Source organism: Pseudogymnoascus destructans (genome assembly GCF_001641265.1).
Source record: "Pseudogymnoascus destructans isolate 20631-21 unplaced genomic scaffold scaffold_34, whole genome shotgun sequence".
NCBI lineage: Eukaryota > Fungi > Ascomycota > Leotiomycetes > Thelebolales > Thelebolaceae > Pseudogymnoascus > Pseudogymnoascus destructans.
Genome location: NW_020167553.1, coordinates 112068 through 131271, shown reverse-complemented (window position 1 = coordinate 131271; position 19204 = coordinate 112068). Strand labels below are relative to the sequence as shown.

General features: G+C 48.2%; 4 protein-coding genes across 4 annotated transcripts; 3 read left to right on the top strand and 1 right to left on the bottom strand.

The window, feature by feature from the left end:
- Positions 1 to 4304: 4304 nt before the first annotated feature.
- VC83_09200 (uncharacterized protein) lies at positions 4305 to 4853 on the top strand (the record flags this gene model as incomplete). Its single annotated transcript, XM_024472645.1, has 2 exons — positions 4305 to 4518; positions 4567 to 4853. 2 exons carry the CDS (start codon positions 4305 to 4307, stop codon positions 4851 to 4853), a joined length of 501 nt encoding a protein of 166 aa, XP_024319858.1.
- A 182-nt stretch (positions 4854 to 5035) lies between these two features.
- VC83_09199 (uncharacterized protein) lies at positions 5036 to 9416 on the top strand (the record flags this gene model as incomplete). Its single annotated transcript, XM_024472644.1, has 4 exons — positions 5036 to 5648; positions 5697 to 6163; positions 6187 to 8175; positions 9177 to 9416. The coding sequence occupies 4 exons, from the start codon at positions 5036 to 5038 to the stop codon at positions 9414 to 9416; spliced, it is 3309 nt and encodes a 1102-aa protein (XP_024319843.1).
- Positions 9417 to 9428: 12 nt separating this feature from the next.
- VC83_09198 (uncharacterized protein) lies at positions 9429 to 10428 on the top strand (the record flags this gene model as incomplete). The annotated part of the gene is made up of 3 exons (XM_024472643.1): positions 9429 to 9461; positions 9711 to 10150; positions 10185 to 10428. The coding sequence occupies 3 exons, from the start codon at positions 9429 to 9431 to the stop codon at positions 10426 to 10428; spliced, it is 717 nt and encodes a 238-aa protein (XP_024319842.1).
- A 130-nt stretch (positions 10429 to 10558) lies between these two features.
- On the bottom strand, positions 10559 to 11891 carry VC83_09197 (uncharacterized protein; the record flags this gene model as incomplete). The annotated part of the gene is made up of 3 exons (XM_024472642.1): positions 10559 to 10912; positions 10951 to 11252; positions 11699 to 11891. The coding sequence occupies 3 exons, from the start codon at positions 11889 to 11891 to the stop codon at positions 10559 to 10561; spliced, it is 849 nt and encodes a 282-aa protein (XP_024319846.1).
- Positions 11892 to 19204: the final 7313 nt, after the last annotated feature.

The following is a 19204-nucleotide window of genomic DNA, read 5'->3' as shown; positions in this document are numbered from 1 at the left end:
ACCCCCAGATCGACTGGTGGAACGAGAAAGTTGTGATGAGCCAGTGCGCGTGTGAACAACGGACGGACACGCGACAACGGGAGAAACCCTCCCAGGGCCGGAAGGAGTTATGTGCAACCTCCGAGCTCGATGACCTAGCCCAGGCATCCTCACCGACGAGTATACCGGTGGAGTACAAGGAATACGAGCAATTATTCCAGGAAGGCCCTAAGAACGAGGCGCTTCCTAAGCACCAACCATGGGATCATGAGATACCTTTGGAGAAAGACAAGAGTCCACCGTTCGGACCAATATATCAGCTATCGGAAAAGGAGCTGAAGGTACTTAAGGAGTACATCGATGATAACCTAGCGAAAGGATTCATCAGACCATCCACATCACCAGCAGGAAGTCCGGTGCTTTTCGTACCAAAGAAAGACGGCTCCCTACGGTTATGTGTGGACTATCGAGCGTTGAACAACATCACAATCAAGGACAGGTATGCCCTGCCGTTAATCAACGAACTACACGATAGATTTCAAGGAGCAAAGATCTTCAGTAAGCTAGATCTGCGAGGAGCATACAACCTGATCCGAATCAAGGCTGGGGAAGAGTGGAAAACAGCATTCCGCACCCGCTATGGCCTATTCGAGTATCAAGTCATGCCCTTTGGGCTAACAAACGCACCCGCATCTATGCAACGACTGATGAATGATGCTTTGCATGAATACTTAGACATCTTTACCATTGTCTACCTAGATGATGTCCTGGTGTATTCAGCAACCAAGGAGGAGCATGTCAAGCATGTCAAACTCGTCCTGAAGAAACTAAAGGAGTACAGCTTACTCCTCAAACCAGAGAAGTGCGAGTTCCATAAAAACCAAGTCGAATTCTTGGGTTACATTATCGGAACGCACGGCATCAAGATGGACCAAGCAAAAGTAACGGCAGTGTTGGAATGGCCAACACCGACCACGGTCAAGGAAGTGCAAGCCTTCCTAGGCTTCGCCAACTTCTACCGAAGATTCATCTCGGGATATTCCAAGGTAGCTCAACCACTCACGGAGCTTACCAGAAAGGATCTCGAATTCAAATGGACGGAAAAGGCAGAGGCTGCTTTCCAGGAACTTAAGACGAAGTTCACGGAAGCACCTATCCTTGCTACATTTGACCCTGCAAAGAAGATCATCCTCGAAACGGACTCTTCTGACTTCGCAATTGGAGCATGTCTGAATCAACCAGTCGAGAACGGTAAGTTCAAACCAATCGCGTACTACTCTAGGAAACTGTCACCCGCGGAACTCAATTACGACATCCACGACAAGGAGCTACTGGCTATTGTCGTTGCCTTTGAGCAGTGGCGAGTATATCTTGAGGGACCCACCTACCCGGTGCAGGTATGGACGGATCACAAGAACCTCATATACTTCACCACGACCAAGGTTTTAAACCGCAGACAAGTCCGCTGGGCAGAAACCCTCACAGCCTACAACTTCACGATAACCTATCGCAAGGGCTCCGAGAATGCAAGAGCAGACGCTCTCAGCAGACGAACCGACTACGCCGGCCCAAAGGAAGAAAGACCTAGAGCAATTCTGAAGAAAACAGATGCAGGAATACAGTACAACGAGTTACTAGCGACGATCTCAGTCATCGAAGATACAGAACTCGAGGAAAGACTCAAGAAAGCTTACGCAACAGACGAATGCGCCAAGCGAGTCTTGTCCAAAGTTGAAGGCGACTTCGCCATCGACGAACAAGGATTGATTCGATACAAAGGGTTAGTGTATGTCCCAAGTCAAATGAGACGCCCGCTGGTGCAAGAACAACACTCGTTACCAGCACACGGTCATCAGGGAGTAACACGAACCTTCGAACGAATCACTCGACACTACTACTTCCCAGGTATGAGGAAGCAGGTAGAGACAGTGGTAAGAGAGTGCGACATTTGCAGCAAGTCAAAATCCAATAGGCATCTGCCATACGGACAACTCAAGTCGACACCAGTACCAAGAGGAGCGTGGAAATCAATAGCTTTGGACTTCATCGTCAAGCTTCCACCCTCCAAGGACCCGTTAACAGGAATAGAGTACGACTCTATCCTCGTCATCACGGAAAGACTCACGAAATATGGGAAGTTTATACCATATCTAGAAGCTAGCGACGCCGAGGCGCTCGCATATACCTTCATTCGAGTCATATTAGCCGATCATGGGATGCCAGAAGAAATCATCTCAGATAGAGACAAGCTCTTTACTTCGAAATTCTGGAAATCATTGATGGCGCTACTGGGAACAAATCATAAGCTATCAACAGCTTTTCATCCCCAGACAGACGGCCAAACAGAAAGATTAAATCAGACCCTTGAACAGTACCTGCGAAGCTATGTCAATCATCAACAGGATAACTGGGTTCAGATCTTACCCATCGCACAGTTTGCATATAACAGCGCGATGACAGAAGCAACGAAAGTCTCACCGTTCTTTGCCAATTATGGCTACCAGCCAGAAGCATATAGGCAACCAAGACCGGATGAATCACGAGCTGAACAAGCCCTGATCGTGGTGGAACAACTGAAATCGTTCCACGAACAACTTGCGACGGACATCCAATTCTTAAATGAACGATCCGCCGCATACGCAAACAAGAAGCGCAGTATGGAACCTGCCTTCAAGGAGGGGGATAAAGTATACCTACTCCGGAAACATATCAAAACGAAACGACCAAGCACAAGTTGGACTTCAAGAAATTGGGACCATTCAAAATATTGAACAAAGTCAGCTCAGTTAATTACAGACTGCAGCTACCCAGGAAGTCTAGACTACACCCGGTATTTCATGTCTCACTACTGGAACCAGCAAGAGGAAATACCCCAATTGCGACCGACACCGAACTCCAACCCGAGAATGAGATAATCGAATATGAGGTCGAAGCGATCCTAGACAGAAGGTTAGTAGGATGTCGAGAAGAGTTTTTGATAAAATGGGAAAATTACGAACCTACGGATAATTCGTGGGAACCAACAAGGAACATCAGCAAAGAACTGCTGGAGGAATATCGACGCCGCCATCCGCCAGCCATTGATCCCAAGATGCAGGGGAGTAGGCCAGTGGATCGGAGGAAGTGGAGGTCCCAGTCACAGACGAGGAGGCAGCGCTAACTGCCTGTTCCTCGACCTCAACAGCGTCACGCTTCTCAGCAGCCACACGTTCGGCCTCCTCTGCCGCATCAAGCTCGTCGAGGGTTTTCAAACCTCGCCGGAGCATATCTTTACCACGGGTTCGGATGAGGCGTTTCTGCTTCCGCAGACGAAGTAACTTCGAAAGGGTTTCTTCCTCTTCGCGATCCAGGCGATCCTCCTCCCGTTCGAGCTTCACCCAGTCGGGATGCTCAGGACCCATACAGTCACACTTTTCTTTCAAGTTGCGACGAACGCACTCGGCGCACCGCCGTGAATCATTTGGAGACGACACGCAAGTAATGTTTCGCCTCACGCAGTTCGAGCAAGAATCCATTTCGGGTAGTTCGTATCCGTGGTTCTTTATTCGACGGACAAGATCGTTGCGTTCCTGGAGTTTGCGGGCAGTGTCAGTAGGCATGTTGCATGTTGAAGGACTCGCTGAGGAGCAGCAGAGTCCTGGGGACATGGACGTACTTATAGGATTCGAGACGAATGCCCAGGGGAAGAGAGCGAGTGTTACGACGGAACAAGAAGGCTGGCCAACTACAGGACAGGAAGGAGGGAGGTCGCATGAGACCGGCCCTGGTACCTGGAGGGGCAGCGGGGAATAGTAGTTCCGAAAGTATCACGTGACAGACTCGCAGGATGATGAGAAGAGTCCTAAGAGTCCAGGACTCCGAGGACTCGAGTGAGTTCCCAGGAGTCCACTAGGCACGTGACGGACTCGCAGGATGATGAGAAGAGTCCTAAGAGTCCAGGACTCCGAGGACTCGAGTGAGTTCCCAAGAGTCCACTAGGCACGACGCCACTATATAAGTAGATAGTATTTCCTTAGATAGGAGCTTCGTGCTCAACTCAATACAGTCAGCGATGTGGATTTGCGGTGATGTGGTTGGTCGGGAATTGGGCAAAAGGTGGGGACGACCTGGCGATGTGGTTTCTGCGATGTGGATTTCCTACCCCCTATGCCACGGCACCGCACGATTAAAAATCAGCTTATATACTTTGCGTGATAGAGGGCATCCTATATCTCGTGTACTAGGGCCACAGGAGCATTGTGGTCGTCGTAATGAGTGAGCTTACGTATGATGCGAACCATTTTGTTGTGGTCTACCAAGCCTGCAGCAGCTGTGTGTCCCCTACCATGCGCGGGGGGCAGCGACACCTGAGCGAGTTCCCACAGAACCTATGCGGAGCTGTCCATAAGGCCACTACTGAGCTGCACCTAGAGCTGATGGTTGGACACTGCCTATACTGTCGCACGTTGCAGATGTCCTTCTCGCACACCCCTAACAGCTGTCCAAAGTACCTTGAGTATATCAAGGCTAAGGACAATGCAAAGATGACTAGGAAACACGGTTGGATTGCACTGTAGGTAGTGTGTTTCTTCTGCTACCAGCCCCAAGGGGTCTGCCATCGTGCAGATCCCAAGCATGAGGATAGTGAGTGCCAATTCCCTGCCATGGTCATGCCTCTGCATTATGGCGCCTTTGCTCGACCTGGTGCAGCGGGCTGGGTCAAGCGACATTTCCAGCGAGGCTTCAAAGACGTCCCACAGTACATGGCATGGCTGGGAGAGGTCGCATCGCTTGAGGGCAACAAGTGTATACAGGCAAACTGTGTTGCAGCACTACCACTTATGCCAATCCACGCCGCCGCCGCGGTGTGGATTTACGCGATTGCGGTTGGCTGAATTTTTGCGAAAAGCGGGTCTCCCCCTGCGGCGTGATCCCCTGCGGCGTGGATTTCCCGGTGCATGGGCTACATCCTCTGCACAGTGTCACGCACGATTAAAAATCAGCTTATATACTTTGCGTGATAGAGGGCATCCTATACCTCGTGTACTAGGGCTGCAGGAGCATTGTGGTCGCCATGATGAGCGAGTTTACATATGATGCGAACCATTTGGTTGTGGTCTGCCGAGCGTGTAGCAGCTGTGTGTCGCCTACCACCCGCTGGGGGCAGCGACACCTGAGAGAGTTCCCACACAACCTACGCGGAGCTGTCCATAAGGCCACTACTGAGCTGCTTGATGGGTATGGCAGGAGGAGGAGTCTGGACGAGCTGAAGGAAGAGGTGCGACGACTGAACCTACAAAGGATTGACTCAGGACAGCTGGCGCAACCCGTGCAAGGCCTAACGAGGCATGATGGGTTCTACTGCCTCCGCCCGCAATGCATCTACTGCACACGCAACCTAGCGAACATGAAGGAGCACTTGCGAGTAGAGCATAGGTTAAAGGCTGCGCAACAGAAGACCATGCATGGCCAGCTGTGGAAGGAGTGCGAGCTACAGACATACTTTAAAGGTGGTAATCGGATCAATTACTTTGCAGTTGCACCTCTAAGTAATACACAAGACATTACCCAGCTACCCCAAGCTACGACAACACAACAAGACCAGGAGCGCCAGCTGAAGGAAGACATGCTATTCGAGAAGATCAGCAAGGATGTTGAAGAGGCCACAAAAGACCAAGAGGAGGCTGCAAGTGTAGTGCGGGACCTTACCTCCAAGATAGACTGAGTGCCCTGGCTAGAGCGGACGGGATTCCCAAGCCACCTCACTGGGCTGAAGGATGAGGAGATCTACAGCTCGTACCAGCTGCCTAAGGTGCAACCACTTAGGAAGGCGGGGAATGACGGCCGTAGCGATGGAAGGAAGTATGATCCAGAGTCGTACCTGACGCACATTGTGCGGGCCGCAGAGAGTCTGCTGCGCGATGTGTACAGGCTGTGCAGTGACAACTCCAAGGAGCGCAAGATGACGCAGCAGAGGGCAAACATCCTGAACTCCTTCTACGCAGGAGCGTCAGGCCAGTCGGATGGCTTCAGATCATTCAAGAACCCGTCGACGCTGACAAAGTACTTTGCGACATTCAAGCAGCTGCTCGTCTACTACTACAACGTGCCATATAACATGGGCGACAAGGACGATGATGATGGAGAACGGAGTGTGCGCCACCACTTCACCAGCACCCAACCAGACCAGGTGCTGCCCCACGAGGTCATTGAGACTACCAAGGCCAGAGGAGGGCCATGGATAAGATAATGGCCATACTCGAGGACCGTGCCATGTTCCACATCCCGCCTGAAGAGAACCACGAACTCAAGGGCTGGATACGGAAGCTGTACATGGCGCTGATCTGCCAGATGGTGGGAAGCATGCCCTTCCGGTCAGCCGTGCTGAGCTTCTGCGCAATGATCAGCCGGAGGAAGAGTGGTGGCAGCGGACTATGGGAGGAAGCTGGCAACTACAACAGCCATCTGTCAGCGCTGACATGGACAGCGCAGCTGATAATCTTTGACTACGCCTGTCACCAAAACCAGGATGATGAGGACCGCATCCCAGCCTTCCTCACAGACGTCTGCTCAAAGACGTTCCAGCAGCTGGCAGAGACTCCATTCGGTCACATCCTGCAGTGGCGGCTGTACCTGTTCAAGGTGTCAAAGGCAGCCATTGCTATGCACCAGGCGCGGTGGTCGGTCGATGGGCAGAACATGACGTTTCGAGGGGTCGAGTTGAGGATGTCGCATATAGAGCAGCTGGTAGCGTCCGAGTTCCGTCAGGCTCACTCCTTACTATACGACAAGCTGATGTTCAAGTCGAATGAGCTGGTGCCAATGCAATCATGGAGGCTGAGGGATGATCTTGACACCGAGGATGCTGGCGTGTCATGGTTGACCAACAAGGGCAACACAGAGCTCGTGCAGTCTGCAGACATCGCACTGCTTGGTATGATTCAAGGCAGTGCTGAGCTCCGGCGGATGTTTATCATCGAGGCAAAGGACGGAGATGGGATGATGTTGTCTGTCAAGGCAATTGCTGTGTACGAAGGCTATGTGCAGCAATTCCTGAAGCAACTCCTTGTCCTCTGTCATATCACAGCAGGGCAGCCTCTTCGCGAGCCGGAGCTGCTGTCAATAACATGGTGCAACACTGCTCGGATGCGCCATGTATATATATGGGAGAAGCTCGTACTGATCTACACGCAATACCATAAGGGCCAGCAACAGTCTGGACTGTACAAGGACAATGTGCGCTTCCTCCCTCGAGCTATTGGAGACATGCTCCTCGACTACATTGCATACGTCATCCCTCTCCAGCAGATATTCCTCAGACAGCAGCAGCCAAAGGCCCTGATAAGTCCGTACCTGTGGGCAAAGACTGGTGGTGTGTGGTCTGATGGAGCCGTCACGGCCTGCCTGAGGAGAGCATGTGCGCGTGCTGATATACCATCACTGCATACAGCCAACTGGTGCCAGATGTCCATGTCTATCTGCAAGGAGAAGTTTGGTGGAGGAGATCGGGCCAGCTTTGATCTTGAGGGAGATGCTGGAGACGACGAGGAGAGTGAGCTCATGGCGATGGCCGAGCAGAGTAACCACAGCTACCGCACGTTCAACCAAGCGTATGCAGGCAGTAGTACACTCACGATGAACGTCCTGCTTCATCGCGCATACAAGGCCTCGAGCAGCTGGCACAGCTTCTTCCGGTTCGATCGTATCCTGGATGGCAAGCGACCACGTGGGATGTCCGAGGTCCTGTCCTTGCGGGTGATGGATGCGGCTAAGCATAGCCAGGCCAGGCCAAGAAAGGCCTATTCTGAATCAGACCTTCTTGATGCAGCGCGAAAGCTCTACAGTGCACCAGACCTGCAGTTCCGAGCAGGGCAAAGACGTGGGCTGGTGGCAATGATGGTGAAGCCTGTTGAGCAGCTGGTGCTCATCCTCGGGACAGGGTCTGGCAAGACGCTCGTCTTCCTGGTCGGGACTGCAGTGGCAGAGGACCGCACCACAATCCTCGTGATCCCAGCAGTAGCTCTCCGCGGAGACATGGTCAGCCGGTGCCGCGAGGTGGGGATACAGCCATTGGTGTGGACGATCGGATGTAAGCAGAAAGCATCCCTCGTCATCGTTTCTGCAGAGGCAGCTTGCACAGAAGGTTTCATGGACTACGTGCGCACGCTCCAATTCCAGCAAGAGCTCGACAGGATTGTCATCGACGAGGCCCACCTTGTCATACTGACATTCGTTGCACTCAGTTTGCTATCAAACTCAAGAGCAAACTTAGAAATCTCCTCCTCAAACCTACAAGTCACCATACATATCTTGGCTTATCACACCAACAACAGAAGCAATACTACTCAACGATTGCTGCAAACTCTTCTACTACATCTGTTTATGCTACATACATCACGGCATATCATTTGGACACTCATTGAACAAGTTATTAAGAAAATCTCCTCCTTAAGGGGGTGGGCCAATACTACCACATGGCATATCTCTACCAACTAGAGGCCTAGGAACATAAACGATAGCTCTAGAAGCTTCTACAACCCTCTATGATTCATTACACGTCATCGCTCCTTAGTTACCCACAAGATTGGTTAAGTTATGACATAATTTGTCTATAGGTACTCTGACCTTGGACCTCCTTTTCACTTCCTATAGGCTAGGAACCCAAGAGATGGTTCTATGGGATTCTCTTACGTTCACTACATGATTAGCAAGCTAGTTGTGGGTCGCACTTGATTTCTAATACATTTACCAAGCCTGGTTAGTCATGGAAAGTCATGGAAAATGAGAGAACTACACTCCTTTGGCATAAATAGGATTGCCCTTTCCTTAAGAAAGGGCAAGCAGGCAATACAGTAAATCGACTATCACATACTTCCACGTCTTTTACAAGCTTCCAAGCATTGATCTTGTTATTCTCTGTTTTTGAAAAGTCAGTGAGGTGCTAACCTCTGACTTACCCCTGAGTTCTCAGACTCAACATTTGTTGCAACTTGTCTAAACCACTTCACCACATCATACACCTGATTGCTGCGTTGTGGAATAGTCTAAGCTACAACCCTTTGGCTCTGTTTCCTAAGACAGTGTGTTGTCTTAGTAAATTCATCCCTTCCTTGGGTGGCTAGATTCTCATATCTGGTGCACCCACCATTACACACCTGACTGTGACTGCGAGCGACTACCGCCCATCCATGATGGAGCTTGGATGGTACGTCCGGCAGATCCGTACCCAGACCATCTGGCTCACAGCAACGCTCCCCCCAGCAATGGAGGAGGAGTTTGTGCAGCTGAACAAGCTGGTGCGGCCAGCCATCATCCGGGAGTCTACAAACAGGCCAAACATCCAGTACCTTGTCGACACCGCTGAAGGAGACATCTTTGACAGGGCAGCTACGCATGTGATAGATTCCTGGTCGAAGGGTCTCGACAGGTCCAATGGCAAGGTCATCATCTACTGCTGAACCAAGGCTGCCATGCAAGAGATGAGGGAGATCCTCGACTGCCCGGTATACACGTCCGACCTGGCGTCGGAGGAGGAAACGGCTGCAGTGATAGAGTCATGGCTCGGGGACAGGAACCAGCCCATCATGGCTGCGACGTCTGCCCTTGGTGTCGGGTTTGACTATCCTCAAGTCTGAGTAGTGATTCATGTCGATGAGCCTAATAGGATAACTGACTTCTCTCAAGAGTCTGGCAGAGCCGGTCGTGACGGGGAACCAGCTACATCTATAGTCATACTCTGATCATCCTGGAAGGTGAACGAGGATGGCAACCTCCCACCTGACACCCAAGGAATGCAGCTCTTCCTCTCCAAGGAGTTCTGCTCCCGCGGAGTACTGTCGCAGTTCCTGGATCAGAAGCTTGACTGGCGCTGGTGTATGGAGGGTGAGGTGCCCTGCTCTGTTTGCCAGTGCGGACACGCAGAGGTGAGGCCAGCAGGGCTCGAGTTCCAATTATCGCAAGAGGCTGTTGATGTGACCACTGGGCCAGAGGAGGTGTTCCGACAAGACCACATGAAGGATGAGGCACTAAGCAGGTATGAGCAGGATCTCAAGCTGATGCTGGGTCTCTGCCTGTACTGCTGCACGATGCAGCGGCCCTTTGTGCACAATGTCAACACATGCGCTATGGGGTTTAAATGGATACGGGCAAAGGATGATGCAAGGACGAAGGGAAGGCATGGCTGGATAGCACCGTATGTGGTCTGTTTCTTCTGCTACCAGCCACAGGGGATCTGCCACCGGGCAGATCCCGAGCACGAGGATGACGAGTGCCAATTCCCTGACATGGTCATGCCTCTGTGTTATCTTTGCTCGACCGGGTGCAGCGGGCTGGCTCAAGCGACATTTCCAGCGAGGCTTCAAAGACGTCCCGCAGTACATGGCATGGCTGGGAGAGGTCGCATCACTCGAGGGCAACAAGTGTATACAGGCAAACTGTGTTGCAGCACTGGTGTTGGCAGAGTTCGGATGATGGGTGGCGCACGGACCAGGCCATTTTGATCGAGGAGGAAAATGGGATGGCCAGTGCGCATAGATGTATTCACAAAGGGTTAGCTACACTGGTAGATTGAGCTCCCATCACATCTCCAACATCTTCCTCTCTATGCGTGGCCAGAGACGGTCACCCTGCTCAATGCAGCCTCGTTTCGGACGAGTCTCAGCCAGACGTTGAGGTCCTGCCATGTAAGGGTCCTTGTCACCCACGTGTCTGATATCTGCCCTAGGAAGAGGCAGACCGCGCCAGGGCCGAGCTTGTCTCGAACCAGGAACCAGGTTGCGACTTGCTGCAGGTGTTTGCTGAAGCGCAGGTACTCGCGCTCTCGCCGACCGGCATCAGGGATGTGCACCATGCTCCTTGCAAAGAGCTCCTTCTTCTTCTCGGACGACGCAGACTTGCCCTGGGTAGAAGGGGCATACTGCAGCGACTCCATATCCGCATGAAGCCAGATTGTGGTCTGTCCAGATGATATCGTCCATGAATGTGCTCTGCAACCTGATCAATCTGCTCCTGGATATCCTCTGGACAATGCTCATAATCCAACACAAGAACCTTCAGCATCGATCCCTTATCTCCATCTCCCAAGTCGATATTGCGCATGTATGGGACATGAGACTCAGCAATGGTAATCCTCTTGTTACGGCTCGCAATGAAGGTATGGTTCATAAGTGATTCCCGAATTGTATTCATCTCATCCTTGGAATGGAGACATTCATCATTAAGAATGCAAGCCTTTGCCTGGAATTCTGCTGGCAAAGGGGTGGTGTAAAGTGCATCGTGTTTGGTAGCCATGATGTCTATTCCCAGTTAGCATGATTAGAGTTGATGTGCATGGTGTACTTACATGTTGCAATTCAGGTAACGTGGTTTATCAGTACGTCGGACATATCAGTACCTCGGACACTTTTCATTGGCATTCTACTTTGAATATCAATAAATCAACCATAACATATTAAATTAACTATAACTAATCGTTGGTTCTCAAACCACTGCCTGGAGGCGGTTGGCGAAAGCGAACTGGGACGCGAAAGCGATTGTGGGACACTTCGGGAGCGGACTCGCGACGCGACACGACCGACCATGAACACGACTGACAACGTAACAATGCTGTAAATATATATAAGTTATAGAATTAAATAATTAAAAAAGATTTGATTGTCAGGCAGTGATTGATCATCACAGCCACCGTCACTTGCATCGTGAATCATGTCGTAGTCCAAGCCTGCAAAGTTCACGTACCCACTCTCCTCGATGGCTAACAGTCGGTCCGCCTCCTCCTCCTCCTCACGTTTTTTCTGTGTAACGTCCGGGTCAATGATTTCTGTACGTAAGCCAATTGGTGGCTCCGTGTCTGGGTTACTTTTTTGAAATTCATGTAGGTCCTTTTTCCGTGTACGTTCTGCCTTCCGTGCATCGATGCCAGCACGGAGCTGCATCTTACGCTCAACGTTCACCATGCGTGTTCTCTCTCTTTTCTCCCGTGCTTCTTCTAAAAGTTGCTCCTTTACCTTCTTCTCATAAATCCTTTGCCGTGCATGTTCAACTGTAATAGCACCGCCTTTTTGAATAGATTTCCGACTTCTAACCTTCCGCTGTCATTGCTCAGTCATAATAGTAGTAATTTGTACAAGCTCTGACTGGAACAGCTCAGCCTCTGTTAACTGAGTTTGGATTTCAGTATAAGAAGATGCCCACTTTTGCCGTGATGGTGAACTAAGGATCTTATCAAATGTTTGACTCCATGTTGAAAGATCATAACTTGCTTGAAATGCGCGTTGTGGTGTTTCTAAAACTTCTGGTTTTGCATATATAGCAACCTTCTCTTGAATCTTTTCATAGTTAGGTGGCCAAATACCTGCATCTCTAAAAGACTTGATACAGTTACCCTTTGTAAATGTCTGCTTACGGATAGTAGACAAGTCTCTAAAGAAAGATATAACATTATAATCTGTATCAAAATTCCGGATTGCTTGTTGAATTGCACGTCGGTGCCAATGTTTATATTGTGCAAACACAGTAACATCTAGCGGTTGTAGAATATGCGTAAGATGAGACGGAAACACATGTAAGTGTATATTGTGTTGATGTGCAAGTATTATAAACTCTGGAACTTCATGTGAGACATGAGAGTCCATTATTAACAATTTCGTTCTTATAGACGGTGTATGTTGAATAAAATGCTGTAGATATTCCATTGCAAGCTCAGAGTTTGTATATCCGGAATCGGATACTGCAACTTTCTCATCACCGTGTAGATTGTCATGGTACCAACTTTCCATGTGTAATTTTCCTTGTATAATAAGGAACGGTGGAAGTGCAATGCCAGCAGCTGAAATTGTCTCTATAACTGTAAGACTTTGTCTGTTCTCTGGAGCTTGTATATAAAGCTATAAATATTAGAATAATATAAAGTAAGATAAGTAGAAACAACTTACCTCCTTTACTGCAGATGGTACCAACACATGTTCACCGGTGCTCATTCCTACACGGAATCCAACTTCATCAAAGTTGTAGATATCACCTGCAGTAATATCTAGTTGATTACACACATCTTTAAATTCATAAAACCATTCTTTAATAGCTGATACTTCATGAGATGCAACCCGTGCTGCTTCAATTGGCCGGGTTTTTATTGTATGGAAGTTGTGTTGTTGTGTCTTAATCCATGTCTGGAACCACCGTTGTGATGGTGGTGCACATGTTGGAGTTTCTGCTGCACGTAGTTGGCAGATGGCACTGAACACCATAGGCTTAGTTGCACCGTACCCATTTTCGTACGAGCGTTGGATGTATCTTTGTATAGCTGTAACTTGTAGATCAGACAGTACTCTGTTCTGGCCTCCGCGTGGCACAGCGGTGCGTTGTGGTGATGCGCGTCGTTGTCGTAGTCGTATAGTCCGGAGCGTACTTGGGTTTACTCTGTACATCCGTGCTACTGTAGCACTCTTCTCTGTTGGGTTTTCATTTAAAAATTCAATGGCATTTAAAAGAGCTTCATTTTTATTTACTTCAACTACCGGCATAGTTGTGGTTGTGGTTGTGCTTGTTGTCGGTCATGTTCATGGTCGGTCGTGTCGCGTCGCGAGTCCGCTCCCGAAGTGTCCCACAATCGCTTTCGCGTCCCAGTTCGCTTTCGCCAACCGCCTCCAGGCGGTGGTTTGAGAACCAATGATTATTCCTATCCACTGTTATAGTAATAAGTATAGTAACATAGAAACAGTGTACGTGATGGAAAGCATGCAACTGTTGTTCAGCAACGTCTTGGGATTGGTGAGGGAGGGGGGGCATATTCTCTTTGGGATGACGGAAACATTGCTTGGGAAACCGAGGATGAGGATGATGAGGTAGTGCAAGAGGCTATGTGGAGGGAAGATGAGAAGGCCAATGGCGTTGATGATGTTGGAATTCAGAAGATCCAGAGAGAGATGGTGGCACAATCTGTCGCTACAACCAAGGTATGGATGAGAACCCATTACCCATTACATTTGAGCTTTACTAATATAATATAGAAGGTGGATCAGTTGGGATTCTCCCTCTGGCGCCGAAAGTGGAGGGTTGCATACCAATCAATGTTACAACTAATGAAGAAGGTCAACACAGACCCAGACTTCCTTGAGAAATTGCCCCCTGCAATTGATCCAACTACAGGGTAAGTAACTATAGTAATAATTATAGTAACTAGCTAACATCTCTAGGATCTACTACAACAAGGTTCCGCCACATCTATACTTCTCAAAGACGGAAATGGCTGTTTGGAGAAACTTCACCTCATGGAATCTTGATGGTGACATTGCATATCTTCCTGGGCCAGCTGAGTGGTACCCTGATGATTATGATACTACTCAGCATGGTTTCCATGTTGATCTTGATGCTGGCAGAGCATATGAAGCTTGGGAGATGTTGGCTGAAGAAACCGAGCACCAATTTCAAGTGGGTCTTGCCATCCGATGATACATTGGTACTTTTGCCTCCAACAAAAGAATCAGAGGAGTTTCTCAGCCAGTTCTACGAAATGTAGATTAGTTTCTTCTTCTACAATAGTCTAGGTAGATCAATACACTACTGTTGACGCTGTTACGATATCAAGTGCGCCTTGCAGCTCGAGTGGGGGTTCAGGGGTGTGAGGAGCTTTCCGGGGTTGGAGCGAAGTTTTCAGTTGTGGAGTGAATTCTCAGAACTGGTCTCGCTAAAGAGAATTCACTCCACAATAGCTGTATATAGATCGAGCCACTGCTCAAGTGCTCCTCTTCTCTTTCCTTTCTTCTCTAGATTGAGTTTAATTCATAATACCCAACTGGCGCCCTATGCCTTGGTGAACCGTGACATAAAACTCAATCTCTCTTATACCTCTTTTCCTGCTCTTTGAGCTGAACCCTCTTCTGAAATCGAAATCGAAATCCACTCTTTGAAAACCCCAGAACCAGAAACCTTATCCTGAAGTCAATTCCAGGACAATCTCCAGGCAACCCCTCAAAGTTGGCTTTCGACAGTCAGCTCAACACACACACACCACCTTCGCAAGTCAGACCTTTTACAACGCTCCCTCGACAAGGATATAACTGTGAGGGAAGTGCGCTCCTCTCGAGTGGCTCCTACGGCCAACAACTGCACAATAGGGCCTTTGGCAATATGTGTCTGACTTGACGATATAAACCGAAATTGAAATAGCAACTCGCTATGGCTTATACAGCTGAAGAAAAAGCTCCAATGGCAGCTCGAAATGATCCAGAACAAGACCAGGAATCCCTGGCAGAAGGAGCATCAATTCCAAGCTCTGCAAACCAAACCAATGAACTTCATGATCCTAATTTCAAATCCAAAACCTTCCTTCACACTCTGGGCAAAACAGCTCAAGAGAGACATGAATCTATACTTGCAAATCGACATGAAAAGGCTGAATGGAATGTTGAAACCTTTGACGAATTCCAGAAACTATCTGTCGCCAACCAGAAAATGGCATGGACTTTGCACAAGAACATTCTTCGGGACTATTTGGCCCTAGCAGAGGACTCAAATTCGATACTGGCTGAAAAGGATGATGCCATTCTCCAGTTACAGGAACTGATCCAGAGCAACGAGCAACAAATCACAGAGCAACAAACAATTCAGAAATATCTTGAAAAGCAAACCCAACAAGCTCTGAAGAATGAACCAGGACACCACTCTGTCGACTGTCAGCTCGGATTCCAGACCCTCCAATCCTCACAGATGGGATAGAGCCAGCATTTGAAGACTGGGTTGTGAAAATTCGCCTCAAGCTCGAAGCCAACATTGATCATTTTCCAACACAGACTTTACAAATGAGCTACATTCAGAGTCGACTGGGAGGACTGGCAGTTCGACATGTCAATCCAAGGCTTCGACCAAACTCTACAAACAAATTGCAGACAGCAGAAGAAATTCTCGAACTTTTGGAAAAAGTCTTCAGTGATCCCGATCGAAGGCACACAGCTCAAACTGAGTATCAAAAGCTGTATCAGAGAAACAACACCTTTGCAGTGTTCTGGGCTGAGTTCCAAAGGCTCACGACAGAGCTTGATTACTCTGAAGAAACTTTGCTGGATGACTTGCGCTTCAAAGTCAACCAACAGATGCAGAAAGCCTTAGTGGCTGAAGTTGGAGCTACTACACTTCACGAGTTTGCAAAGAAATGCATGCTCATCGACCAGAACATTCAGCGGATCAAGGAACAAGAAGACAAAAGGAAGCCAAAGTTATTTTCGAACAACATAGGCCAAACTCAAAATCAGGGCCAGGCACTTCGAACTTCAATCCCTCAACCTACAATGGATTTGAACATGCAAAACAAGACACAGAAGCTGTATCGACCACCGCATCAAGATCCAGCAAAAGAAATGCTCATGAAACTTGGGAAATGCTTCATATGCCAACAAAATGGACATCGAGCTCGAGACTGTCCCCAGAAGCTCAAAGCTCAAGTGAATGAGGTATCTACAGCTGAGTCTATCATCGATTCGGAAAACGAATAGCCTCTAGACAAGTCATCACTAGAGGCAGTGCAGCCAGAATTGCAGCTTCTTCCTCGAGATCCAGTTTTGATCCGGACACCCCTTTCTTAGCTACTTGTAGAATAGGAAAATACAAAGCTATTGTCCATGCATTGATCGATACTGGTGCCACAGGTGGAAACTTCATTAATACTGCTGATGCAGAAAGAATATGTGAAATCAAAGGGATAGCCCCAGTCGAACTTGTGAAGCCAAAACAAGTTGAAGGATTCAATGGAGAGGCTGCCCCTGCTATCACACATGCTATATATCTTCGACTACAAGTGGGAGAGCATGTGGAAAGCCTATGTCCATTATTCATTACTTCGCTGGGAAAACATTCCATCATTCTCAGGAAAGCTTGGATGAAGCAACATGGAGTTGTTCTCGATATGATCAATGATCAAGTCCTCTTCACTGGAGATTATTGCAACCATTCTATACCAGATCGAGCCCTCGAAACAGAGCCTATATCTAAAAGCGAAAGACAAAGGCCAAAGAAGAAAGCCAAAGAAATGCCTCCTCCGGAACCTGCTCCGAAAGTGGAAAAACCAAAACCTTGCACCATAGCAATGATTGGCGCAGCACCATTTCGAATGCTCATGAAGCAAAGAGGAGCTCAAGTCTTTGCTATATCAATGAAGGACATAATCGAGCACAAGAACAAGACCAAAACTGAAGAAATTGACTCTCGACTGATCCTTCCGAAGGAATTTCATGAATTTTTGGGTTTTTTTCAAAAATGGCAGCAGACAAGCTACCTCCCCATCGACCTTCAGACCATCATATTGAACTCGAAGGTGATGCAAAGCTGGGATATGCACCACTCTGGAATATGTCAAAGGAAGAACTTGATTTGGTCGAAGAATATGTCTTCGAGCACTTGCCAAAAGGGTTCATTGAAGCAAGCAAAGCCCCATACTCTTCACCCATTATGTTTGTGAGAAAGCCAGGTGGTGGTCTTCGATTCTGTGTTGACTACAGGAAGCTAAATGCCATAACGAAAAAGGATCGATATCCCATACCACTCATTGATGAAACGCTGGCCCAAGTCATAGGAGCAAAATATCTCACCAAACTGGACATTCGACATGCCTTCAATCGAATTCAAATGCAGACAGAAGAAGATGAAGACCTCACTACATTCAGAACTCGATTTGGATCCTACAAATACAAGGTCATGCCCTTCGGACTCACAAATGGTCCAGCAACATTCCAGAGGTACATGAATGAAACCCTCATGGATTACCTCAACCAATTCGTCACCGCATACATGGATGACATTCTTATCTACAGTGCTACTCGAGCGGAGCATACAGAGCACATAAGGAAAGTCCTACAGAAGCTTCGAGAAGCTGGACTGCAAGCAGATATCTCAAAATGTGAGTTTTTCGTCCAAGAAACCAAATTCCTAGGACTCATCGTGGGAGTCAATGGCATTCGCATGGACCCTGCAAAGGTTTCTACTATATTGGAATGGCGAACTCCAAAATCGCTCAGGGATATGCAAGCTTTCATTGGATTCTGCAATTTCTATCCAAGGTTCATCCGAAATTACTCCAGCATCATGAGGCCATTGGTGAACCTTACCAGAAAGGATCAGATATTCGAATGGACTCATGCATGCCAAACTGCATTCGAGCTGTTGAAACAAACAGTCACAGAAGCTCCTGTCTTGAGGCATTTCGATAGAAACAAGACAGCCTATGTCGAAGCAGATTCCTTAGACTTCATCTCATCAGGAGTCTTGTCACAAAAAGATGATCAAGGGGTTCTACATCCAGTGGCATACTTCTCGAAAAAGCTAGCACCTGCAGAATGCAATTACGAGATATATGACAAGGAATTGCTTGCAATCATCAGATGTTTCGAAGCATGGAGACCAGAACTTGAAGGGACAGATTTTCCAGTCCAAGTCTTGTCTGATCACAAAAGCTTGGAATACTTCATGTCCACCAAGAAGCTGACAAGAAGACAAGCTCGATGGGCTGAATTCCTCTCTCAATACAACTTCCATATCATCTATAGGCCTGGGAAGCAAAATGGAAAAGCAGATGCTTTGACTCGAAGGCCTGGTGACAGACCAGAAGGCAATGATGAGGATGATCGACAAAAGCAACAGCTTCAGGTGTTGCTACCACCTTCGAGGCTACATCCAGACATTCAGAAACTCAAAGAACAAGGCCAAACAGCTCAGCTAGCTCCAGTGGAAACTCATATCAGAGAAATGACAATTCTTGAGAAAATCCAAAAGTCTCAACTGGAAGACAAATTCTGCAAGGCTACACTACAGAAGCTTGAGAATGGTGATCGAACAAGCAAAGAGGTTGCATTGGCTTATTGCGAACTCAAAAACGGCATGCTAGAATATCAAAATCGAGTTTGGGTGCACATCCAGGAGCTGGAAAGATGCTGCGAGTCATGAAACAGCACTATTACTGGCCAAACATGGACAAAACAATAATTCGATATATCAAAAACTGCCATAGTTGTCGAAGATCGAAACCATCTCGAGATTCCTACAATGGACTTCTACAACCAATCCCTATTGACAGTCGACCATGGATGGATATATCAATGGATTTCGTGACAGGATTACCACTCTGTGAAGGGAACAATGCTATCTTGGTTGTTGCATGCAGGTTGACGAAAGAAAGACATTTCATTCCGTGTTTCGCTGGGCAAGAAGGGACTACTGCAGAAGCTACAGCACAGCTCTTACTTCGACATGTATGGAAGCA